This window comes from Carettochelys insculpta, chromosome 2 (genome assembly GCF_033958435.1).
Source record: "Carettochelys insculpta isolate YL-2023 chromosome 2, ASM3395843v1, whole genome shotgun sequence".
NCBI lineage: Eukaryota > Metazoa > Chordata > Testudines > Carettochelyidae > Carettochelys > Carettochelys insculpta.
This window is the reverse complement of record NC_134138.1, coordinates 261,509,814-261,536,685: the sequence shown is the minus strand read 5'-3', so window position 1 is coordinate 261,536,685 and position 26,872 is coordinate 261,509,814. Positions and strand designations below refer to the sequence as shown.

Here is a 26,872-nt window from a genome sequence, read left to right as displayed (position 1 = left end):
GGAAGTCTGCAACAGAAAGACAGCTCCGTCGAAATGCAACATGTGCAGAATATTGCACAGGAATTTACTGGAGGCTGTTTGATGATAAAGTAGAAAGACATTTAAGACAAAAATAAAGCTCTCCTCAATGGATCAAAAGGAAAGAACCTCCCCCAAAGCACAATAAATAACAACATCACATCACAACCCCACCAGATGCTGCTAGAATTTCCACAGAAAGCATCAGTTCTGGTGAAGACTGCACCACAGGAAACTGCAAACAACAGTTGCCTTGTTTGCAAAACAGAAGCACCTTTTTTTACAAGGAGACTATTTAACTGTAATGGGAAGCATGCACCTTAATCTCCACCTCCACAGAGAGGGAAGGATTTTCAGAGTTTCACCTTTAACGACAGTGAAAGAAAAGTCAGGTTGATTCTGTACATTTTCAAACTCCCACCTATAATTTTTACAAAGGATGGCAGCCTCTATGTTGAGGCATTAAAATTAAAATGTCAAGGTAATCTGTGGGGCAAAAGGTTTGCTCAGGAATCCGAGGATACTGTTCAATGTTCAGGCTGACTTCCATACACCTCTTTGTGGAAATTTCCATGTTGAGTAAATGTGGATTCTTACAATATATATTTATCAAGCCTCTTGAGAATCAGCATCCAGAAAAATCTTAGAAGTACAAAAAAACAAGTCATTTGCTTCCTTCCTTTCTATTGTACAAATTATGGTGCTGATGCAATGAACATTTCCTGCTCAACAGAGTGCTTATCTACTATCAGCCACAAGCATGGGTAGTGTGCACTGTATCTAGAAATAAGGTTCTGATTCAGCAAAGCAGTTAAGCACATGATTAAAGAAAAGTATGTGAGCAGTACAGGTTGAACCTCTCTAATCTGCCACTCTCTCTATCAGCAGCATCTGTAATTCAGCATGATTTTAATTAGTCGACTGTCCACTTATAATGGGTGTGGCCATTGGTCCTATAAAGTTTGTTTACAGCCACCTGTTCCGGCTCTCCGTGTTCTGTGATGTTATTTAGCTCTGATTTACCCCCTAAATGTTGGTGATGCTACTAGACAATATTGACTTCCCAAGGTCTAGCAAATTCTCTCCTTCAATACTGCTCAGCTCCCGAGGATGCCAGACTAGAGCGGTTCAACCTGTACTACTGAATTAGGGAGATTCAGTTAAGTGTTGTGATGAATCAGAGCATAAGTGGTTGGAAGATCAGATGGTGTGGAGTTAAGTGTAGACACCATTACTAGGCATAGAATATGTTAGCTGACAGAGGAGGGAAGATAATGAAATACAATCAGAGTACCCCTTTGCCTTCCCCAAGACACACATATTACTACCTACTCAAAAGACTCTTACAGGTAGAGGAACAGACAAATTCCTTTGCTGCTTAAAAAACCCCTCACAATTGGGAAAGGCATAGAGGCTATGGTGTACATAAATGTCTACAGAGATGGATCACGGGAACATAGGACTATAAAAATGGCCTGCTGCTTTGAAGGAAAAAAACAAGAACATCTGGAGTTAAAGACGAAGAGATATATGGTAAGAGGTAACATTGGTATTTTCTCTCTGTGCAAACTAACCTCCTTCTGTCACAAACCACTATCACACCTTTTACATCTCTTCCCTTATTGAGCCAAAACCAAATTAAATATATATCACTATTCTTCTATTAAAACTCAGTATGTTTAGGGTTCTTTTTCATTTCTACATATGTCAGACTGGCAGCATATTATGTAAGGTCCACTGAATTGGAATTGCTCATTTTACAACACTAGACGAAGGAGAAGATTTTTTAAAGGTACAAAGGACAGATGGGCACCAGTTCAAAATCAAAGGATGTCTAAATGACCTTTTTTTTTTTTTAATGATAATCGTGTTAGTGACACACCTGACATAAATTCAGGATGTTTTTCACTTTGAGGTTTCCCTTTCCAACTGGAAATGCAGAAAACTAATATAATAGGAAGCAATTTATATCTGTGAGAATACAAAAGCACTTTGCATATGGCCTTAATGATATGCCTGGGAAAGAAGGCATTGTACTGGAAGAAAGGGAAGTCCTATCCAAGGACACTAGGTCAAAATCCTGCTCATACACAGTTTGTTGCCATGGAATCCTTCAACATGAACATGGAGTTGAAAGAACTGCAGATTTTTACAGGTTTCATCTGAATGGCTCACACACAAACTACAGGGAGCTCAATTTACCTATAGCGGAAAAAAGAAGAATTTAATCAACCTTAATCAGGCTTGAACCTATGACTCTAAGGACACGTAAATATTGACATATTTTGCCTAGGCCATTAGCTTATCCACACCACAGACAGAGATATCAGTATGCTGTCTTTGGAAACAACGTGCATCATACAAGGAAGGGTAAAATGCACTGGCTCCAGTTCTACCACAGATAACTGAGAAAGTAGAAAGCAAAATATGTCAATAATACAAGGTTCTTTACCAAAACTTGTCCCTCTGTCATATAATGCCAGTGGCTTCATGAAATAAAGTGAAGAGTGCAATATCTAAACTGGATAAAGAACTGTCCTTTCCTCCATATTTTACCTCATAGCCAAGGTCTTCCATGAAATAAATTCAGTCACTGCTTGACACAGGCTGCTTTTTAACAAGCGATTTCTGTGTTTATTTTATATGTAGCCAAGAGCAAAATTTAATGTGAGGGTAGCTACTGTAGTAGCAGAAGCAGTAATATGAGATGTGAATTTGTGACTATTTTTACAGGATACACCTTAACTGCTGTCATCCCTGTTTATGCTGAGCGTTACCTGAGTCTCAATGAGGTCAGTAGTATCACAGATCAGAAACCAATAGTCAGCATCAGTGAAGGGGCAGAATTCAGCCTCAGTAATTAGCACTAACATTTTTAAAAGATCACAGCATTTACAGTGAAGGGTCAAACAAGCCACATCAGAGAATGTTAGCAGCTTAAAGATAGAGAAAACATGAAAAGATGCTTGTTGAATTATATTTTGCCCTAAGGAGAGAAATAGTTTCTGAGGTTTAGGGTCAACCCTCCTCCAACTCCTGCTCCTCCTCTGGGCAGCAGTATAGGTACTGACATTTAGCAGCTGGTGCTGCAGATCAGTAGCTCCCAAATGATTAAATGTTTGACTGGTAGAAAGTCACATTAGTACAGTATCCCGTAATAATAATTAATAGACATGAGCTATAGGCATATATAGAGAGCAACAGGCTCTCTGAGGTTCCCACAGGCAACTCCCAATATCTAAACAAACAGGGTATTAATATTAATTATATAACTGTAGTGCCCAGAGGCCCAGTCAGTATTGGGGTCAAAGTGTGTTGTGCACTGTACAAACACATAACATACAGTCCCTGACACCAGCAGCATTTCTTTACAGGGAGTTGCTGAACAACTAAAAGGTGACTTCATTTATTACACAGTATCCTCACACGTGCTCCCTCTGAAGGCAAGAGCAAAAGCCCTATAATGGGCCCAGAGTCTTTACTGAGCTAACTATCTGTGTCACTCTTTGGAAGACACTCATACTGGGATTCACTTTCAGACCAATCAGCAAATGTCCTAGAAAAAGACAAAAATTTTGTAAACCATATCTGTATTTATTTACAAAGAAGATTACAGGGAGGTGAGGTTAGGGTGACTCAGATTTCCTGTGTGATCTTAGGGAAATCATTTACCCTGATGGCATCTACACTAGCAAGTTTTTTTGAAAGAAGGGGGCTCTTGTGAAAGAGCCCATGGAGTGTCTACACAAAAAAAGCATTCTTTCGAAAGTAAATTGAAAGAATGTGGTGCTGCTTTCGAAATCACTCTTTCTTTCCCATTTCAGCAAGAGCACCTCTTTTCGAAAGAAAACACGTGTAGACGCTTTGCAGGGCCCTTCTTTTGAAAGAACAGTCTTCATTTTCAATCCCTGGCCTGCTCTTTCAAAAGAGTGGGGGCTGTGTGGACACTCTTTTTCAAAAGAGCAGATTACTCTTTTGATGTACTCTTTTGTGTGTGGGTACACTCTTTTGAAAGAAACTCTTACGGAAGAGATCTTCCAGAAGAGCTTCTTTCGAAACATGTCTGTAGTGTAGACATAGCTCCTGTGTTCTTCATTCATCATCTGGAAAATGAAATACTGCTGACAATATAATCCAGGTCTGCTCTAAGGGTGGGCAATCAAGGTGGCTCCAGGGGTCAACACCCGAGGGGTAAAGTCTGGAAACACCTTCCACCTTGAGTGGCAAAATGCCTAAGGCTGTTTCTGACAAAATCCATTCATGGTTGTGAGGTGCTCAGTTAGTATGCTGATGAGCACTAGATAGATAATCTATACTGCTATTTAAATAGTTGTGACACTGGAGTGTGAGGTTACAAACATGGGATTATTAGGACTTCCATTGTATCCCCAAGGAAGAAATGATGAGCTGTGTAAGAAAAAGCAACAGAAAACAAATGTATCAGAGAGGTAGCCGTGTTAGTCTGTAACTTCAAGAACAACAAGAAGTCCTGTGGCGCCTTATAGACTAACAGATATTTTGGAGCACAAGCTTTCGTGGGCAAAGACCTGCTTCATCAGATGCATGAGTTGGGTGGTGGCTTCAGAGGGGTATTTAAAGAGTGGGGTCCCAGTAACAGGGAGGGCCAGAGCTGACAAGGCCTATTCAGCAAGGTGGAAATGGCCCAGTATCAGCAGCACTTATCAAAAGAGCAAAAAACATGTCAGATCAGACAGGGGGCTGTGAGCCTTTGTTAGAGTCTAACGGGGAGCTATTAGCACCCAGGGCAGAGAAACTGCCTTTGTAAACTGTGAGCCACTCCCAGTCTCTGTTTAATCCATGGTTAATGGAGTCAAACTTGCAAATACCAAGCTTTAGTCAAACTACAATACCCACCTAAGAAAGTGAGAAAACAGATTGATAGAGCCAGATGGGTACCTAGAAGCCACCTGCTAAAAGACAGGCCTCACGAGGAAAACAAGAGAACATCACTGACCATCACATAGAGCCCCCACCTAAGGCCTCTCCAGCGCATGATCAGTGATCTGCAACCCATCCTGAACAATGATCTTTCACTCTCACAGACCTTGGGAGGCAGGTCTGTCCGCGCCCATAGACAGCCTGCCAACCTTAAACAAATCCTCACCAGCCACTACAAATCACAAACCAGTGTCTCTAGGCCTGGAACCAGCCCCTGCAACAGTCCTCGCTGCCAACTCTGCTCACATATCTACACCAGTGACATCATCACAGGACCTAACATCAACCATACCATCAGAGGCTCCTTTACCTGCACATCTACTAGTATAATACATGCCATCATGTGCCAGCAATGCCCCACTGCAATTTACATTGGCCAAACTGGACAGTCTCTACGTAAAAGAATAAATGGACATAAATCAGCCATCAGGAGCAGTAATGTACAGAAGCCTGTGGGGGAACGCTTCAAACTCCCTGGACACTCAGTAGCAGGTTTAAGGGTGACAGTCTTGAAACAAAAAAATTTCAAAAATCAAATGGATAGAGAAATCTCTGAGCTGCAATTTATTTGCAAATTTGACTCCATTAACCATGGATTAAACAGAGACTGGGAGTGGCTCACAGTTTACAAGGACAGTTTCTCTGCTCTGGGTGCTAATAGCTCCCCATTAGACTCTGACAAAGGCTCACATCCCCCGTCTGATCTGAACTGTTGTTTCCTCTTTTGATAAATGCTGTTGATACTGGGCTATTTCCACCTTGCTGGATAGACCTTGTCAGCTCTGGCCCTCCCTCTTACTGGGACCCCACTCTTTAAATACCCCTCTGAAACCACCACCCCCACTCATGCATCTGATGAAGCGGATCTTTGCCCACGAAAGCTTATGCTCCAAAAGATCTGTTAGTCTATAAGGTGCCACAAGACTTCTTGTTTTTCTAGAAGAAAAATGGAATACTAAAGAGAATACAGAAAATGACCTGTTATGTTTTTCTTTTTGTGCCTTGTAGGTGTTACATTTCATTCCTGTGAGCTGTTTCTTCTTTAATGTACCCTTTTATATTTACTATATAATAAAGATTTTGTATTAGTTCATTAAGGGCAAAGGATCTTGTTAGGTCCCATTAAAACGTGTCTTTAAAATCTACAAGGAAACAGTCCTGAAGAGCTCATAGGACAGTTCTTCTCAATGATATTGCTAGAAGCTGAAAAAGATCAAATTAATATTTGTAAGATGCTGCTGACTGGCAACCTTTTAGCTTCAGACATGCATTGTGCTGTATTTGCAGTCTGTCAGATATGCCATGAAAAAATCATTTTGGAGTATCATTTTTGTAATGTTATGAAATGGTGAAAAATAGTATACATAAAAAAACTTTAAAGGACGGAAGTATAATGACAGCAACAAAAGTCAGATGTCTGAACATAGAGTATGTATATATTGGGAGAATATTGCCAGTTCACTGACCATTAGTTTTGATGGCACCCCAGCAATAACTCCAAATCCAACAACATATGAGACTTATTCTTGTTTGTTCTTTTCAGCACTTTGGAAGGAAATATGAAAGTAACCACATGGAACCTAAATAAAAAAGGCACACCTGTGCAACACAGCTAGGCACAATTTAGGGCTGGAGCCCAGGAGGCAGAAGTCATGCTTTTTGGGAGACATGGCCCCCAAGGCAGGCTCTCCAATATAAGGGGATACCTCATTGGCAAGGCTAAAAGGCACCATTGCCAGCTATCAAAGACCCTGCAGGGAGGGAGGGAGACCTCTTCTTTCTTCCTTATTCTGTCTTGTCTCATACACAAGTGAAAGAAAATACACTTGTGAACAATATTTAGAACAATTATGTCTAGAGCACAGGCTTCTGTCAACAAAAGTTCTTGGTCGGGAGTGTTCTGTTGGCACCCCTGTACACTTCATTCCACAAGGAAGAAGGGAAGTCTCAACACAGGGTTTTTTTCTGATATGTGGCCCTTTGTGGGCAAGCAAAATGTCGGAAAAGCCTCTCCTGACAGAACTGTCGGCAAAAGATACGCAAATGAGCTGCACAATTTGTGTATCTTTTCCTGACCGTTCTCAGCAATCTAGATATAGTCTTAGCATAAAAAAATTAAATCAAGGGGATGGATAGAAATTATAAAAAATTAAGCAGTTCTCATTTGCTTCATCTGCTGTAGAGTGTAAACAAAGACAAGCCTAAGCATAGAGTAAGTGAAGCTGTAACCCTTTATAGGAGGAAAAGAAAATCCAACAAATTTTTAAGGTTAATACAGGAGATCACAGATACAAACTGGAGTTTTCAGTGAAAGCCCGTTACCCCACTCTGTTGTAAAAAGTGCATTCCAGTGTGCATATCTGAGGAGGGGAATAAGAATATTAGACTGAATTGGTGGGTCATAGTCACTTTTTCAATCCAGATGCAATACATTTTACTCTAATCCTATTAGAAACCTTCTTGTCCAGTCAATATAGACACAAATTTTTTTTCTTTCAAATCTGCAATCAATCTGTTTTTCACAATTTACAAGAGAAGTATGCATGTACAAAGGGAAAGGAAAAGAAAAATAATTTAAAAATTTGCATGACACAAATATTACTATGCTATAGAATAACATTATAATATACATCTTTATTAACATTTGATAATACTGTATGTTGAAGTTATCATGCATTCTGAAGGAAAAGTATTTTAGTTATCAAGCACAGGTCTGTTTGTACATCCCATATATAAAATATATGGGGTAGAGGGCATCCACATACTGGCACCCACTCTAAATTACCACAATTTCAACCATCTTGTAGGGCTTTGAGGGTGTGTACTGGCATGTCAATTTTAAGCCAATATCCTTTGACACTGCAGAAGATTGAGTAACTGCAGAGATGAAATTTGCACAAGTTTTGCGATAACTGCTAGAGTTAACTCTGCCATACACAGTTTATGGACAGCATGAAAACGCAGAAGCCAATCATTACTAATTGGATGTTAAGGCATGTTGACTTGTACCAAGCCAAACAAATTCTACTGTTTTCAGGACTGGGTTTATTTTAACACTTAGATACTCCCACTCAGTGGGAGGTGACGGTCCTCTGCTTTTTACAAGAGTCCATCCTAGCTACTGTACTTGAACAGTAGATGCAGGTAACAGAAGATTATTCTTAAAATCCATAGTGCTTTAATGATTAATGTTACAGTCATACTAACAGGCACAGGGAAGACCACTTACAGTAATCAAGGTGGACAAATCAGAAAAAAATGATCAAGGTGATGTTCTCCGTGCCTTAAATATTGAGTCTGTTCTGGTATGGCTACGATGTGAACTAGTGGGTCTGTCCCGCAAAAGCTCACCTAATAAATTATTTGGTTAGTCTTTAAAGTGCTACTTGACTGCTTTTTTGTTTTAACAGGAACAGCTATACACAACCCTTTCAAACTCATATCAGCATGAACTATGTAGCATTCCATAATACATTCCCTTATACACGCATACAAATGGATTGTATTTCAAAGGTATGAGCAACTCTAAATCAAATTTGTACAGGGTACTCTATGACCCCACCTTAGCTCTTTCAAAATGTTATGATTTGGAACAATCCAATGTTTCCAGCATCTGTGCCAGAAGAGGTAGGCTTGTCACTTGGAAGGCAATTGTTGAATCAAGTGCTGTGCTTAGTGGTTTGCTCAAAAAAAAAAATTCTGCTCCTTCTTGGACCCAATACTGGAATGTGCACATATGCATTACACAGACTATCACTGGGATGCTGCTGGCCCATACAGATCTTTCAATTGCAAAAGTTGTATTTGTTTTATTCTGGTTTTCTATTGAGAGTACATTATCCAGTGGCAGAGGATCTAGGAGATACTACACAGAATGAACTGAGGAAGATATGCAATAATTCTGGGTAAGTCTATGAACACTTGAAATGTAATTGGTTTAAACTTGCACAGAAATTATACTTCAGTGTCATAAACTATATTGTAACTTTAAAGCCAGAGGACTACCATCTGGTCACTTAAAAACTTCTCTTAAAATCCATCTTCTGGATTGACTGCATAAGATTAACTGCGAAAATGTAGTTCTTCATTCTGTATTTACCTCATTTTCCACATATTTGCCCAGCTGCTTACTGAGCTGATAGCACATTACTTCTATAGCCGGCTTTTTCAGTTTGTTCCATATCCTAACCTATCCTTTGTGTAAAGAAATGCTGCCCAAATTCCTTATATGCTTGTCTCCTCCTCAGCTTCAGTCAATGACCTCTTGTTTTCAAATTAGTTACTATCTCAAGCTGCTTACTGGCATCAATACATTCCTTTCAGGATCTTCCAAAGCGCTATGGGGACCCCCTTAGCTTTTCTTTTCCCAAGATATAGTCCATGTCTGATCAATCTTTCTTCACAATTCATGTGCCCCATACCCTGAATAATTAGGATTGCTTTCTATCATACTTTCAATCCCAAGAGCCTTCTGTAAAATTACCAGAATTGCACAGGAGTTTCACAAAACATCTCCCACAGAGCTACATCTGTGACCATATACTTGAAAGCATTCTAAAAGAAAAAAAAATCACATCAATAACTTGTTTGTGTTTCATTTACAACGTCTGTACATCATAAAGGAAAACATCAGCACAATCAGTCCTCAGAATGTGCTCAGGGAACTATAAAACACCACCACCACCTTTCCAGTGAGTTCTCTCTCATTTTTCAGTAGAAACTTGCTGAAATGCTCAGGATTTTCATAGATTTTGTTTTCTTTATTATTAATGCACTATTTACATCACCAATCAACCATTCAAAAAGTTATAAATGGTATGCTACTCATCCAAATGTGTTATTTAAAAGCAGAAAATTATAGAATTAAAATGTGCTTCAAGTTGTTTGCCCTAAGTAGCACAAGTTTGCCTTTCCTGGAAGGCTCTATCATTAATAAAAATCAACCTAGATGTCCACTGTGCACTTCTGCCTGTGGCTTGGGGCAACACTTCCTGTGTAGTTTTTGATGTGGTAGGAATGCCAGCAACAAGCAATGTCACTTAATTGTGTTTCCTGGTAAACTCATTGCCAATTACATTACATAAAACCAACTCACTTGTAGAACTGCTCTGTTTAATATATAATACGTATGCATGGATGCAAAGAACTGTCTTCAGAAAAAGACTGAAGAAGAGGTGTAAGACTGAAGAATTCTATGTAATGTTGCAAGCTTCTTTCTCTCTCATAACAGAAGCTGATCCAGTCAAAGCTATTACCTCATCTACCTTGTCTCTCCATAAAAAGCAGGTGTAACATTTCAGAGATTATTGACCACACAGACACTCACACAGAGAGAGAGAGAGAGAGAGAGAGGAATCAAACATAAAAGACAAAAACAAACAAATCCCAACTGCCTATTTTGAAACTCAAGAATTTTTCTACCCTAAATTGTTCACAGGAGCTCCACCACTTTCTAGTTCCACTTCACAGTCTCTGACATATCAAACAAATAATGACAGTCTTCTCCTTAAACTATATTTAGTCCATCAACAATGTAATACACACTCCATAAATTCTGTGTTTACAATGGAAACCGGCTCATGGAACTAAATCTACTGTCTTTTACCCCAGTATAAATTCAGATTGACAGTACAGAAGAACCAAGAAGTTGCTCCATATTTACATTACTGTAACTGGAAAATAGAATTTGGCTTAATCTTTATACAAGAGCATAAAAATAATCACATTAAATCCAATCTAAAATACTATGTATACAAGTATTAGCCTTGTATACGTGAGGTGACCATCCATCCCATTTTGGCTGGGACAGCACTGTATTTTGGGTGTCAGGAAAGGCATCATCCCAGGGTGTCCCATATTTAGCCTAGGGAAATATGGCCACCCTGTTTATACAGGCTTCTTCTCAGTGGAGGTCAGGTGACCCGACCAGGTTACTATGCTTGCTAGAGCTGTGTTATAAATAAGCAAAAGACCCTAGTGAAAAGGGATCAGTTTAGCTAAATACTTCAGCATATTTCTGTTGGTAGTGATGAATGATAAGATGAACTAAGGAATCCTTGTAGCTTCCATATTTGGAAGAGGATTCACTGAGTTTGGCTATGCTACATCCAATCTTTACTTTGGTTTTCATGTTCTGAAACGTATAATGAATTTCAACAGAATTTGAAACTGTGCATTTTCCCACTTCTAAATTTTAATGGCTTCAAAACACAAGCAATTACTTTCCAAAATTCAAATAATTATCTGCACTATCCAGACCTAGTCTTGGAAGAGGAAAACAAAACTGGAAGTCTCATATAATTTTCCTTCAGATTCCTTTTTTCTTTCATCCTGCCAGGAAATACTCCAATAATAGCCTCTTGCAGTATTTCAACACTTCTGGTCACTACCAGAATGAAGAAGGGCAGAAAAGAAAGGTGAGGAAGAGAAGAATACTGAAGTTCTTCTGAGTTTTCAAAAATGAAAAGCCCAAGCAGTTCAGATTTGCTGCAGCTTTGGGAGGAAGTTAAGATGGATTATTTTATGTAAATCAGCTTCTCTAGCCCTGTAAGAAACAGCTAAACAAACTCCTGCTGAATTAGTATGAACATCTGAGGAAGAATGTTGCAATTCATAACAGGAAATGGCCTCTGAAATGCATTCTAGCAAGCATTCTCTCATCATCAAAAGACCACGAACTGTCATTTTCTTCCCTCATTCAAACACTGAAAGTGCACACTGATTTGAAAGGAAACCTCTAAACTTTTCACTCAAGAGCAAAGCTTGGACTAAAAATGTGTATCTGGCAACTGAAAAAGTGGCATTCTCTGTGCGCTTTTCTGTACCTCCCTTAACAGTCCACTGTTAATTGAAAAGGAATACCATCATTTAGAGCTGTCAAGTCCTAGAGCCTTCAGTAAGACTAGACCAGAGACAACAGAACTCAATGGGAATTTTGCTATTGACTTCAACAGGAGCTGGATTAGGTTCCCATTATAACACTGTTCTGCATAAGGAATAATATAACCAATGCACGCAGCAAAAATACCTGGATGGCAAAGTATAGCACTGAAGCTACTGGAATTGTTAGATATAAGAATAAACTTAAATATAAAACTTTTCACTGACTCCAAGCTAGAGGAATACTTTGGACATTTTTGATCTGAGTGATGAGTGACTGCAGAGCATAAAACTAAAGCTGAAGAGACTGCTCATATTGAAAATTTGGTACAGAATGAATGCCATCATCATCATCTGTTTTACTATTCCAATTTTATACAATTAGATTATTTGACATGGCACCTTTAAACTAATGGATTTTACAAAACACAGATACAGCCACTATATTTATAATAAAGAGTCCGTCATAATTAATTACAAACAGACAGCCCAGCAGGAAATCCTTCGTGATGATGTACATAGTCAAAGGGACACCCAAAAATGCATGCTGAAGTTGTTTGAATAACAATGGTAACTGGGGACTGGAATGTGTTTACTCAGCATACCGCTTCCCTCAGCATCATGAGATCTTTTCATAAGCCCTGCCCTCTACTCAAACACAGAATGCAGGAGGAAATCCTTAACATTTATGACAAAAGTATTCTGGCAGTGCCATTTCTATGATCAGTGTTAGCTTTAATGTACCCACGCAAACATCACTGACGTACTGTACTACTAGTCTGGGAGTTTTTTGGTGTGTGTGTGGATGTTTAGGTTAATTTGGCAAATGTTGTATGACTGCAGCTGTATCACTTATCAAGGAATAGGAAATTCTTGCCAATTGATTTCTGCTGCCATAAATTTGAATAATTTTAATAATCAATTGTTTGATTTAAGTGCATAAAACAATATAGTTTAGTGCAACTCTGAGCAGCTGCAAGTAACAGCGGATCTGAACTTACAACAGAAGTATTAGCACTAATTTACGATGTGATTAGAGTGGAAATTTTAAACGATAAAAGCATTTACCGTTAAATGTCTCAAAGAAGCCATTTCAAATGTAGAAAAGTAAATCGTTCCATGAAAAAGGAGCTCCCTTTTCTAAATTTGCCCCATTAAATACCCCACTAAAGAGCCAAAATGTTTTATTGATTGTTTTCTACTTTCCCACTGCTGAAACTAAATAGTCCTCTATTTACATTGATTTAAAAATGCATTATTGTCTACTTTCTAATAAACCAGACAGTGGAACAAGAACTCAAATTATTCTTAAAAGTCTTTTTTTTTTTGAAAGACTGAAGCCTTAATCCTTAAAAGCCTTTTTGAAAGAAATCTTCATAGATGCTGGCCTTGCAGCTGGGCCCAGATTGAAAGTGCACTTACATTTTTCTGCTTAGAATTGAAGGACTCTAAAGTTAGTGCTAGCCCTCCACATAAAAGCTTTGGAAATGGCATTCTTTGGTACTCGTGCAATTCATTCTTTAAGAAAAGGAAATGGAAAGAAAGATTTCATGTCCAGGGCTTCAGGCCTTTGATCATTTGATGAACACTGGATCCTCAACCTGGGCCTCAAACTTCTCAGGCCAGACAAAGAAGGCGTAGGCCTCACAGACTGGGCCTAGATTCCTGTCAGAACAAAACCTTTGGCTGCCTCACAGTGTGACAGCCTGGGAAAGGCCCACCTCAGCAGGGTTGAGATGCCTGCTTTGCCCTTTGATCTTTCATTTAAACTACAGCCAAAGCACCAGGTCAGAGGATTTCAAATTGCACACCCCCATTGGCAAAGGGGAGCAGGTCAAGAACAAAATGGGGGTGACCAATCTAAAAAGCCCTGTGACTCCTTTCTTTGGCCAGTTTCACATGACTTGTCTTGTATTGTGCAACACTAAGCCCACACTTAAAATGGAATTTGACATTACATGGTACAATGGAGTCAATAAATGGCATTCTTTAGTGCTCTTACAACAAAGTCAACCCTTCCTTAAGTGTTTGAAATCCCAATGCTAAAAAATACTTCTAACCTATTTCTCTCTGCAAGCACATTTCATATATTTTAAATCTAGTTTTCATCACATCCTCTCCTGGCTGAAGGCTGAAATGAGTATAACAAATATTTAATAGCAGCGTACATCAGTTTTACCATGTATCACAGATATTATTAGGAGACATCAAGTTGCCACTCAAAACGTAAGTGTATTAAGTAGCTGAATTTCCTACATATTTTTCACAAAACACAAATACACTTTTCAATGAGACTGGAAAAAATCATCTCATTCTGATGGAAAATTTTCTGTTTGGGACTTGGCATAAGGTAGGCACACAATTTCTTTTCACATAAATAGCAAGTCCACATGATGCTCAAGGGCACAAAATACAGCTCTTTATGTGTGTGTTTGATGAGACGTGTTAGCAGTCAGATGCAGAGAAGAAATGTCAAACTCCTGTATCTGAAGGAAAGGAACATCCTTATTTCTGGGATCTGACAATTTCAGTAGAAAAAGAAAATTGCAAAACATGAATTTAATATTTAAACTATATATCAGATGTCGACTAAGGTATTTCATTTAATTGATAAATATTGGTTAATGTGATTAGAATGATTGGCCACAGCTCTAACTCCAAAAAAGGGATGTAAAAAACAGGGATGAAAAGACAGAAGACTACTATTTATTCCAGGTGCAGTACAAACACATTCCCTACCCCTAAAAACCACACACTTTTAGACTATAAAACAGATTGAAATGATGTGAAAGGGGTACAACATGCAAGTAAAGTGTTAACTGACCAAGTCCTTATAACATAGGGTAGGATTTTCAAAAGTGTTCAGCAGTGGCTTGCTTGTGCTCCCACTCAAGTAAATGACTAACGTGGATCATTTCTGAATACTATTGCACTTTTAACACAGTAGGTTATGTACTTTATTGCCTCTTTCTCAGACAATGACTTTCTCCATGTACTCTAACATTTCCATAATCAGACATTTATTGGGGAATAAAAAGAGTGCTGCATCTTTCCCCTAGGGTAATCCTTAGAATTTTTTTTTTAAATAAAAGTATATAATAATGCTGGTGACTTATGATTTTCAGTTGTGGAGTAAAATCCTTTATTAAAAAATGCATTTCACAGATAGGCAAAATGGATGCTCTGGGAAGTTAAGTGACCTGTCCAAAATCTGGCAAACAGACAATGACAGAGCTGAGTCCACAGAGCAAATCAGCCAAATCTCATTCCATTCCATTCCATTGCCACATTCACTGCAACATCCTTTCTCAAAAGGCAGGTAACTGTGTTTGCTGGTGTGTCGCTGAATTGCTTACACGACACATTGAAAGGAACCCATTTATTGATTTGACAATGCTAAATATTTACCATATAGTTCAAAGATCTTCTTAGCTCTTAATACATTTAAATAATGTAGTAACAAGTCCTGCCTGTTCCAACTGCCTATATGTATAGACACTATTCACAAACATCTTCATTTCTTAAAATCACATGAGCACTGAAACATAAACTTAAGATCACTGAGTAAAGAGTACAATTTGCTTCTAATTTATTCTTGTGCCTTCTGTGAATACTTCTCTGTATGTTACTATGGCAACACTACCACAGCTTTCAGCACTGAGGAAGCCACAAGCTTTTTGATTCTCACCTTTGGCCATTTTATTGAGAACCATGTCAATTAGAATGTAGGTACCACTTCTTCCTGCACCGTCACTGCCAACAGAAAGGGAGAAAGAAAAAATCATCAATGAGCATCTAGACTCAAGAGAAAGGTAGCTACATTAATTTTACACTGTTTCACACAGTGGAAGAGAGGTTAGATGGGGAGGGAAACAAGAATAAGAGGAGAAGGACGAAAGCTTGCAATGGCCTTAATTAGCACAAGCTGTTCATGTAGGATTAACTACTGTTCTACATGGGTAGCAGTGCTTTATTTTATGGACCCAAATATGTGTTTATTTTAAAATAATTAAATAGCTATGAAAGGGTCAGTAATCCTCGAACAGGCAGCCATTTCTATTCACAAAGTGTTCACATAACAAGCTTATGGAATCTTGTATCCCAGATCAAGGATCATACAATGGGACAGTCACAGGAGAGCTGGGGAATAGAACAGCATCAAGAATCCTCCAAAAATGATTGCTTTCTTTTATATGTGGTCAGCTAGGTTAATCTGCATATGCACAGGAGTGGTGCGTTTGCCTTTTAGTAACACTCTGATCTCCTCAACTCCCATTCAAGAACTTACAAAATTTTATTATTTAAAGATCAAATTCTTTCTTCACCAAGAAACTGGAGCTAGCCGTCTGCTTTCAAAATATATTTCGCTATTGATTTCTTCCCCTCCTCCCCCGCCCTCCACCTGCTTTAATTCTGCTTCAGCTGCAAGTAGCTGGGGGTGGGGAGAGAATACCATCATGTGATTTCTAAAAAAAATATCTTTAACCTAAGGGTATTTCCAATCTTCCCTCGGAGATGTGTGACCAAGCTTTGTGAAGAGGCAAAGCTCCCTCATCTGAATGCAGCCTGTGTTCCTGTCAGGGAGCAGCTTGTAATTGGCAGCATGATGTTCTTTTATGGCTGCTGTTAGCAAACATAATTAAGGCTTTAAGTAATAGACTTTTTCCCACTTCCCTCCCCAATATTTCTAAAAATGGGCATGTGTGGACCAATTGATTATTCGTTTTTTATCAACAAAATTATTTTTATTGATAGGTCGCTTTGTCTATGGTTTTACTCAGGAGAAAAATGCAACTCCGTAATGTGCTTTATAATGCTCCCTCTACACACAGGTTTTGAAACTACATCTTTGACAAGCCTCCGTAGATGGGAGAAGTTTGATCTGAACCATTTGCAAGGACAATTTTTGCACAGAGGCAGCTTGTGCTACTGAGCTCTGTAGCTCTCTCATTACCCCACACCCAATTCCTGACTGTGAAGGAAACAGCCTTCCCCCCCTCATCCTTGCCTGCATCTAACTAATTCAACCAAATAGTGACAATGCAGTGACCATACCTAATTAAACAAGGACTGCTAGGCTGAATGTTAGAGAGCTTTTCCATTGGTTAGATTAAGAGAAGCCCTGAAAAAATTTCAAAGGACAGATCTTTCTATATTATATACTTTTCTCTTGGACCTCCTCAGTGAGACACAGGATCCCCTCCATATTGTGTGCGTCTTCTTGGAGAATACCACCACACAATGTGTTATGTGATCCTGTGCCTCCATAATGAGCCCAGCAGTCTTGTGAGACATGCAAAATATGCTGCTGCCTCCCCTTTCCCCAATATGGAGGACACATAGTAAGCTATTTGGTGTTTCCTTCCAATGTTAGAATCTTTTCCCTGATATTCCTGTCTAGAAAAGGATCTGAGACAGGAAGTGGGAAAAGAATGAGGGCATGGCATTCTCCATATAACCTGGTCCCTTCAACTACAAAAACATATATTTGCATTGTTACTTTAAGGTTTATAGTAAGTCATCAAACTGCTCTCATTTACATTCATCAGACTGGCAGGACTCAAGGAAATTTATGGTTTGAAGTTTTGAGTTTACTGCCCAACTAGCAGGCAGCTTTCTTTACCCCATTTTCTCTCATCATGAATACTGGAAAAACAAAAATAAAAATAATCTAAATATTAACAATGCAGAACACTTAGTCTAAATTGGGAATACACTGCAAGAGAATATTTCTGAAATAAAAGAGCCATACATGAGACTTTTAAATACAGAAAACAGAACTAGTGAACTAACATCTACAATCATATTAAAGGGCAGATTAACCATGAAATCGGGTTATCAACTTTACTAGCATAAGAACAAAACTGAATAAACACTTTAACCAGATTTGTAAAGTATCATTTTATTGGCTTAGTAATATATCTAAACCCTTAATGTGCCCATTTGGTTTTATTTACATTAATTTCTTATTACACCAAAACTTCTCTAAAGCTATTTCAGTAATTGTACTTGCCTGCAGTGAACAATCACTGGACAAGAACGACCCCTGTAGCACTTGTTTACTTTTCTGCAATAAAACAGACAATATTAATAAATATATGTACAAATTCCTAAGCCACCTGTTAAAAGCATAAGTGGGAAGAAAAAAGCAAATATTTGTAATTATTCTTAAGAAAATATGCAGTTTGATTAGCTCATGTTTAACAAATAACTAAGTGACATACAAAGTTCTGCAAGTTTGTTGCTGCTTCCCTATGATATCAAATAAATTTAAATTCCAAACATTGTTTTGTGATACTGGTTAGCAAAAAAACAAAGACACTTCCCAAACTCTTTGCAAGTCAGGCAGAAGCTCAGGTTGTCTATTATAGAGGTTTTGATTTTCAAAATGAACCTTATGTTTATGAACTTTCTCAGATAAATGTTTAAATGCATTATGTGAAGGCAAAAATGAAAACAGGTATTACAGTCAGAATAATGTGATCTTGTATGAAAAAGAGATTATTTCCAAAAAAGCAAAGAGCAGCTGCTGTGAAGTACTTCTTTCATACTTCTAATTACTTGTGATAGGGATGACTAAAATACCAACAAGCTATATGTAGCTGTAGTCTCAACAGAAGAGTTTAATACATACGACATTTAGAAGTCGTTTTATTGTCTATATTTCTGGCTAACCAGAATATTTGAACGATATGTTTGAAGCCCAGACAAAGGGTTACTACCTCATATGCTGTAATACCTATTCACAGTGTTTTGTTTTTTTTTTAACCAGAGGTGTCGGTACACAGCCAGAGCCCTCCTCGCAGCCAATCTCACGGTTGCAGCTGCTGAGGCACTGGTACTCAGTGCTGGCAAGTACTGGCACAATAAAAAAGCACTGCCTATTCCCATATCAAATAAGAAATGGAAGGATGTTGAAACAAACCAAGACACTCAGTCTGAAATTCTGAACACATGACATTAAAGAGCTAAAATCTTTTAAGGCAGATTTTTAGAAAATGTGTTACTGCTCTAGAAACATACATGACATGTGAAACACATTATTTATCTAAAAATGCCAAGTATTTATGCCAACATTAAAAAGGCAAACAGAACAACGGATAAAACAGGAAAGCATTCTAAGAAATCAAAACCTTGATTAGACATCGATCTTACTAGAAGTTCAGCCATAAAACTATTTTAATAAGACAGCTTCCGAAGAAGGTCTACATACACTAGGGTGATAACTTAAGAGCAATTATTTAACGGAATCATAATGGCTAAGAAGTGTGACAAAGTATGCAGCTGCAATCCAGCAACTATGAGTTTTTAATGAATCACTAATCACCTGAATCATATAGTTCTTAGCTGTTCATCTGTGTATTGAAACTCCTGTGCTAGACATTCATTATCTTTAAAAATTGCTGACAGCATAGCCTGAAGATACTTAAGGATATATATTTGAAAGGCACAGAGAGGCAGCCGTGTTAGTCTGTATCTTCACAAAACAAAGAAAGCAGCCCTGTAACACCTTAAAGACTAACACTATTATTTATTAGGTGATGAGCTTTTGTGGGAAAGACCCACTTCTTCAGATCAGTCTTTCAGCTGTCCAAAGCTTGACCGAAACAGGCTACCAATGTTACAACTGTGTTCCAAACCACTCTGTTTTTACAATTCTTTTTTGTCACACGAGAATCTAACAGGATACCACACACAGTTCTAATATAGTAACAGAGAGGGGGCCGTGCTAGTCTATATACTATCAAACCAAAAAGCAGTCAAGTAGCACTTTAAAGACTAGCAAAATAATTTATTAGGTGAGCTTTTGTGGGACAGACCCACTTCTTCAGATCATAGCCATACCAGAACAGACTGGTATGGCTATGGTCTGAAGAAATGGGTCTATCCCACGAAAGCTCACTTAATAAATTATTTTGCTAATCTTTAAAGTGCTACTTGACTGCTTTTTGTTTTGATAGTTCTAATATGTGTTTCATAAGAACTAAGTAACACTTGCTACAGCACTTTGAAGAGACAAGCATTAAAAATGAATCTTCACAAAAAAACCATGTGGAAGATAAATATGATTAATCCCCATTGCTCAAGGGTTCAGAGCAAATAATAAATCAATCTGGGACCAGAACTGAGGATTTCTCCATTCCCAGTCTTTGACTTATTTTGTAAACCATACAGCCTTCAGTACAGGGGCTTTACCTGTATTCTTACTACAATAATAGTTAATAAGTACATGAACCCTGATAATGTGATAGAATAATTCACATTCTATGAAATACACATAAACCCACAGAAGAGCATGTGGTAGTGGAAGATATGTGCTTCCATCTACTTTCTTGAGAGTATTTTTACAATTTCTAATTTATTACCATCCAAAACCTGAAAACCACTACCCTCCAAGTTTTAAAAGGTTTTTAATTAGTGCAGATACATTTTTTGATTAATGCTCTTAATGCTACTTATACAGGAGCCTTCTAACCAACAGAGAAATTTGATATTTGGGAATCAACTCCAGGAACAAAAATTAACCTTGATACTTATTTCTGTTCTACAGGGTAAGTTAGATTTCAAATGCCTATAATGTAACTCGATACAAAGATATGTTCAAACTGTAATTGGTCATTCTCTACCCTCCTCCACGTTCTGATGGACACCTTGACAGAGTGACTTTTGCTATTTAAAGCAAACTAGACATCAGTGCTTGTCATTTCTTTTCCAATTGTGTGGTCCCTTTCTTTACTGCACAGCAACTTTATGAAGATATTAAGCATGTTGTGATTAAGTACAGAGAAAAGTATATCTTCAATAAAAAATGCTTTGATCCAATTTGTAAATCAGACAAACACGCTGGGGAAAATCCACCTCATGCCTGTCATTTTTTATTGATAAAGTTTGAAACATTTTTATCATCACACATTTCAGAAAACATATTAAAACAAACTCATTCTAGCTCATTCCTAGCTTAGTCTACAATTTTATCAAAATGTTTAAGAAATGCACCAGTATCCCATTACTAAGCAGAGCAAATTGAAAATTCATCAGTAAGCAAAGGTCTTAAATGCTTAAGAAAAAATATATAAAATATACAGGAAGAATTAACTTAGAAAAGAATGATTAGTAATACAAACCAACCCTTGGCTCATTGAGTGAAAAAGAAATCATCATGCAAACCATCAGCAAGCAAAGGTCAGAGGTCGTTAGAGGCTCAGAAAAGGGGTTTCCCACATTGTCCCTGCAGCAGAGTCACAGTTTCCAATGATCACTTTTGTGACTATGCAACTGGGCTCATATTACTAGCTGCAACATCACAAAAATGACACTGGCAACCGCTAATTAGCTGGCAAAATAAGAATTTGTCCATTTTTAAAGTGAGCAGTGTTAGTAAATGCCATTGCACACAGCAAGAAGTGATAGCATAATATATATATATTTTAAGCAAAGCCCTCACATGTGATGCTAATTATCTTTTAGCTTAGCAGTCTCTCTTTAAAGTGTAAATGTGCTCCCTCTGGGCTCAAGAAATATTTAATTACACATATCAGTGCATGACTAACAAGGTAGTCCAGAGTTATAACGATTGGTCTATTCTTCCAAATGAAATTAAGACTCCAGAAGCGTTAAAACTGACCAGCGGTTTCTGTAACACCCTCACCTTTTAAGCAATGAATTTTGTATGGACTTCTTAATATATAAAATAATCTTGTTTCAGCAATTTATACCTAAAAGAACTACAATAATATGCAACCATTTTTAACTCTAGGTTTGATTCACCTGCTAAATGCAACATCATCTAAAACACTGTCTGATACAGAAAAAGAAGAGAAAGGTAAACTTTCGATTTTCAATGAGACTTGAAAAATTTACTTTGATAATAGTTATAAAATCCATATTCCCACAGACTCTGGGCAAGGTAATTTTGGGAATCCAATTTTTCTTGGTGATGAATTTTAAAAATATAGGGTTGGTTATGTATATGCTTAACTTCATATATGTATGTGAATATATAAATATACACACATATCCATATAGATTATATATACAAACATCTTCAATGCACATAAAGACATAGATATTAAAGGGATGCGAGTTGCACTTACTAGCACCACTTTAAATAAGGGGATGTCAATAATTTGTCAGGTACCATTCTGAGGACTTTATAACTCAGTTGTGATAGTTCCTCACAGGTAAAACTTTAAACAGCAGGTTTTGGGGGCAGAACATTTACTCTAAAAACTAATTCTCAAATAAATTATCTTGGCAGTGGTGTATTATCTTTTGTCATTAATAAAACAACACAAGATGGCCAAGAAACTGAGTCATAAAAAGTACCCATTGTGCATGCAAAAATTACTCTTCATAGGAATATTACTATGTACTCAATTTTATGGATCTATAATACAAAATCTGTTCTCAAGGAATGGCTGTGGTAGGCTGAGAATACATGTTAAATGACACTGAAAACTCAGTTAAATCTTAACAGGTTCATTCTGACATCTACCTCAGGTAGGAAGCTTGACAAATGAACTACCTTTCCCTTTCAGTGTGAACTTCTTTTCTTTTAAAGTTCAGTGGGACCCCATCATAGTATGGTTAGTCATGTCCCACACAACTTCATTATAAGACTGCACATTTTTGAGAGAGGGTTTGTATCTCACTATAAATCTGATCCAGAAGTGAACTGAGTGACCTCGATTCCTATTAAATAAATGAGAAAGGAAGGTGCGCAACACATTAGACAATTAGGCCATATGGATCCATTAGTGTTTTCATGGCAATCAACAGCAAACTTTCCACTGACTGCAAAGGGGCAGAAACAGGCCGTGTTGGAACCATGCTCTGGACATTATGAGAGAATTAATTTTATAATTCATTTCACTGCACAGGATTAAGTGGAAATTCAGAAATGCAGGTTGCATATTGCAAAGCATGAAATCTTTAAGACTTCCACTACAGAATAGTTCACTATTGGCACTAGTCTATTCCATAGTACCATTAAAAAGAAGGAAATCAAGCTAAAAAAAACCTCATTACAGTAATATTAAGAGGTGGATTAGGAACCAGAACAAAATCCATAGAAAACTCAGTTATGACTCCAACTCTTTTCTTATGTGAATGCTGTTACTCCTTCCTCCCACTGTTTTATACCAAGACACTGTAGCTCATATAGAACACTGCTCTACCAAAATACGCACTGATTTCATCAAGAATTGCATCTGCATATCAGATCCATGATATGCAAGATAACCCTGGGAACATGTTCCATAAGAGCACAGTGATGGCTCAGGGATGGAGTTTTGTTCGTAATTCCAAGGGTAACATTTTTCCAGTGCTCAATTATGCAAACTCCCACCAACTTCATTTGGATTTAGGGCCAGTATCGTCCTTCTGAGATACATAAGTAGCTTTCAGTGGGTGTTATAACCATTTACTGGTGGGCAGAAACTGGCCTTAAAATGCCTTGCTTTTGAGCATTCAACTGAGACCTTTAAATTATTTTAGAAACAGGTAGGTTAATAAACAGTAAGGATAAAAATATATGGCAACTCGCAGGATTATGAACTCTCTTCAGAGACTCTTTTCACTGGCCACAAATTTATCACTGTGGAGTATCTAGAACGTATTAACATCCATGCAAGACACAGCAAGCAGAGTGGGATTATTTCACTCCAATCTTTGTCATTCCTGGCTTCAGTTGTTGAAATTTTGATTAATAGTAAACATTCAAGGATGCTATGACTTAATTAGAAAGATGAAAAAGAGTTTAAAATGTTGTCGTTGTGTATGATACCAGTATTTTAAAGCATAAACTTACTTTAAAAATTCCTGTGAGATCATTATTTGTCAGAATTTGCCTCTTTCTCACCAAACTACTACCCTCTTTCAAATAAACTCTAACGATCTGAGCCTGTGGTCCTTAAAGGCATGCAGCTCCCACTGGCTTGTCTTCATTGGCCTATAACTCAATGGGAATTTAGCATATAAACACTGCACAGTGATTTATTTGTGAGATCCTGCAGTGAGAGTCAGAGGGTAGCCACACAAAAGGTCTTCAAGATGCAAACCTAGGTAAATGGTAGTGAAACAGAAATGCAAAGCCATAGGAAAACTATAACTAGTGGAAACAAACACATTCATTCCCTGAATGATAGGCGAGTGAGTCTTTAGAGCCAGGGAACAGTTAGTTTATGGGAGAATACAGAAGATTACCTAAACCTCCCTCTCCCCTGTTACCAAAAAATTAATGATTATTGCAGAATGGGAGCCTACAATTGTGTAAAAATGTGTGGTTGTGGTTTCACAAATTTGATATGCAGTTATAAATTGAGGGATCTCTCTCCAGTATAGAAATAGAGGATTATAATAGTATTCCCTTCACAGTTGTTCCCCAAATTTGCATTAAAATGACTGTTAGGCTTTGTGTTGTACCTGCGAAAATCCAGAAGTGACCTTGTGGAAGCTGGAACTTTCTCATCATGCCAGCTAAGGAAATGGAATTGTGTCACTGTTCGTGTCTCATTGGTCTGTAGGTTTTTCAGGTAAAAGCTCCTCACTAGGAAATCCTCACACCAGATATGCTCAGAAACCAGATTTACCTACGTTGTACAGAAAGGAAAAAAAGAACAATCAAGAATTCAGTTTAAAGTTGGTCTTTGAAACAGCATGAAATCCTTTCATATGAAAAGAACATGTCTGAGACATAATTTATGAATTGAAATAATTTGTTATTTAGTAGCTATTGTAGCTGTTCTTACTACAGGAATGGAGAGTAATTTTTTTTGTTTTATTGAATTATGTTTAACATTCCTATGTAGTTTCCTTTCAAGTAAAAAAATCTCCAAGTTAAGATGTTACTCTGATGATAATGGGTCATATATATGGGAAAGATGCTATCTAACAATATGCCTTAAATCTACCCTTTCATGCTCCACATGGAAACACTTGCAGTGCATTGCCTTCTAGGAAATTGCTTGGGATGATCTGAGTAGTAGAAAGAGAGAGAGAGAGAGAGAGAGAGAAAAAGAAAAGAAGAAAGAAAAGGAAAGAAAAGAAAACAAAAAGGTCTTTTTAATTCGAGAACTTTAGGTTAAATTAATTCTGCTCTGCAGAAGCATGCACATAATATGAAGAGCAGGATAATTTTTAGAACTGACAAAAATTTTAGAAAAAAATATATCATTCTGGGGTTCAACTAACCATTATTCCTGAGAATTATTTATCACTTATTCTTCACATTGTGCCCATACATTATGGCATTGTCTTCTCTCACTCACCCAGAAGACCAGGAAAAAATGCACACCCAAAAGTCATTTTATACATCAACAATATGATATGATTGGTGTATTTGGCAGATATCTCAAGCAAAAAGAACAACAATATTTTTTCCTGTAACTGAGGCAGAAGCTAGAAAAATAAATAGCTTTAGATATAAAGGTTTTTCTATAACTCATATAAAGCTCTCCTAAAGCACAATTCATCAGTTATAAACAATCTTCTTTCCTTTAAAATATAAATATTCAGTTATTACACACTTTCATGTTTTAATCACAAATCAATGAGGACAATTCTCCATTCTTCATTTTACCGATATATTTGACCCATCGTTTACTAGATTTTCTTCTACGTAAACTATATTGTCTTCAAGATATGCATAGTTTTTGTTCTGTAAACATAAAACAACTTAAAAGTACTTCTGCATTAGCATTATATGGGAGACCTCAGCTCAATTTATAGGTCAAACCTGATTAAATAATATTTTGCTCTGTATGAAATCAATCCACACACTTACTGTCAAGTTTACAACCAGATATTTTGTTTAAGTACCTCATAGATGTGGTAGAGGTTTGACCCTTCATCTGGCCAATAGTGGTAGCACTGCTTGACTCCATTTTCAGTGAGGGGTGTCAGCATGACAATAACCACACAGCCGTTCTCCCAGACCATCTGCAGACAAAGACAGACACCGTGGCCACACTGTGACTGCCTAATTACGGTGTGACACGTATAATTACTGCACTCAGACACACAATCAAAATTTATTCCATTCGCAGGAAATTTATTTCATTTTCATTAAACACTTTCACCATGCACCTGCTTTCAAATTCCTGAATAAACGCCACCATATTTTGCATGCTTCCCTGAAATATTAAAGAATGTCCAATGAATTCAATCCATACCCTTTAACACCTCCACGCAAAAAAAAGAGTATCCACAATCTTCCCATATTTGGGACTGTTTTTAGCTGTTTTTCTTTTAAATTTACATATCCATAAAGAAAACGCTTTGAAAAACCACAGTAGTTCAGTGTCTCAATATTTTGTCCTAAAACAGGATGGAGACAAGACATTAGGATTGACTTGCTAAGGTAACCCAAACCAAAATGTTTGTACGCTCAGATTTGTTTCTTTTTGCTGTTTGTCCTGTAGAAAAAGATGCTGTATGACTACCTTGTTGAAACAGTCATAAAATTTGCATTCAACCAAGCTTAAAGACAACAAAATACACTCCTTGGGGAATATTTCATGTGGAAAACCATTCCTTCCCAAAACACTGTGTTAAAATGTATTTGCGGACATGTACATTTTCAATTTAAATTTTATGTAGGATATAAAATGAAATAGTACAACCCACCCTGCAGGCTATCCACTCCCAAAACAAGACAGCAGGAGTACAAGAGAACAACTAATCATCTAACAGCATGACTGCTTAATAATTTAAAATAGCCACAAAGTGGAAAATAAGAATCCAGGACTCTTCAGCTAAAGGGCTTGTGGATGTTTTCACACAAACAAGAAAACAAGCAAAGACTGTCTGGCATATCTGCGTTCCAAACACTGCTCATAAACGAACACAAACACTGCTATGAATTAATATGGAGCTGCATAATCAAGAAAACCATTATTATTATGGTGTATATTGATGTTATATTTGCATCCAACTTGCATTGCCTTTTTATTAGCATATGAAATTACTGTGTGAAAAGAAAACTGTTCTTTTTCTGAAGGGTTAAGTTTATTTCGTA

The 26,872-nt window shown here is 37.5% G+C and overlaps 1 protein-coding gene across 2 annotated transcripts in view; it reads right to left on the bottom strand.

Annotated features, from left to right (window-relative positions):
* Positions 1–26,872, bottom strand: part of PTPRN2 (protein tyrosine phosphatase receptor type N2) — a 1,102,513-nt gene that overhangs the window by 10,289 nt on the left and 1,065,352 nt on the right. For both annotated transcript variants that reach the window (XM_074985055.1, XM_074985056.1), the window contains 4 exons: positions 25,675–25,794; positions 24,280–24,446; positions 17,870–17,923; positions 15,545–15,609 (listed from right to left, as the gene is read on the bottom strand). In XM_074985055.1, the coding sequence (XP_074841156.1) occupies positions 15,545–15,609; positions 17,870–17,923; positions 24,280–24,446; positions 25,675–25,794 (406 nt within the window). The remainder of the gene's footprint in view (positions 1–15,544; positions 15,610–17,869; positions 17,924–24,279; positions 24,447–25,674; positions 25,795–26,872) is intronic.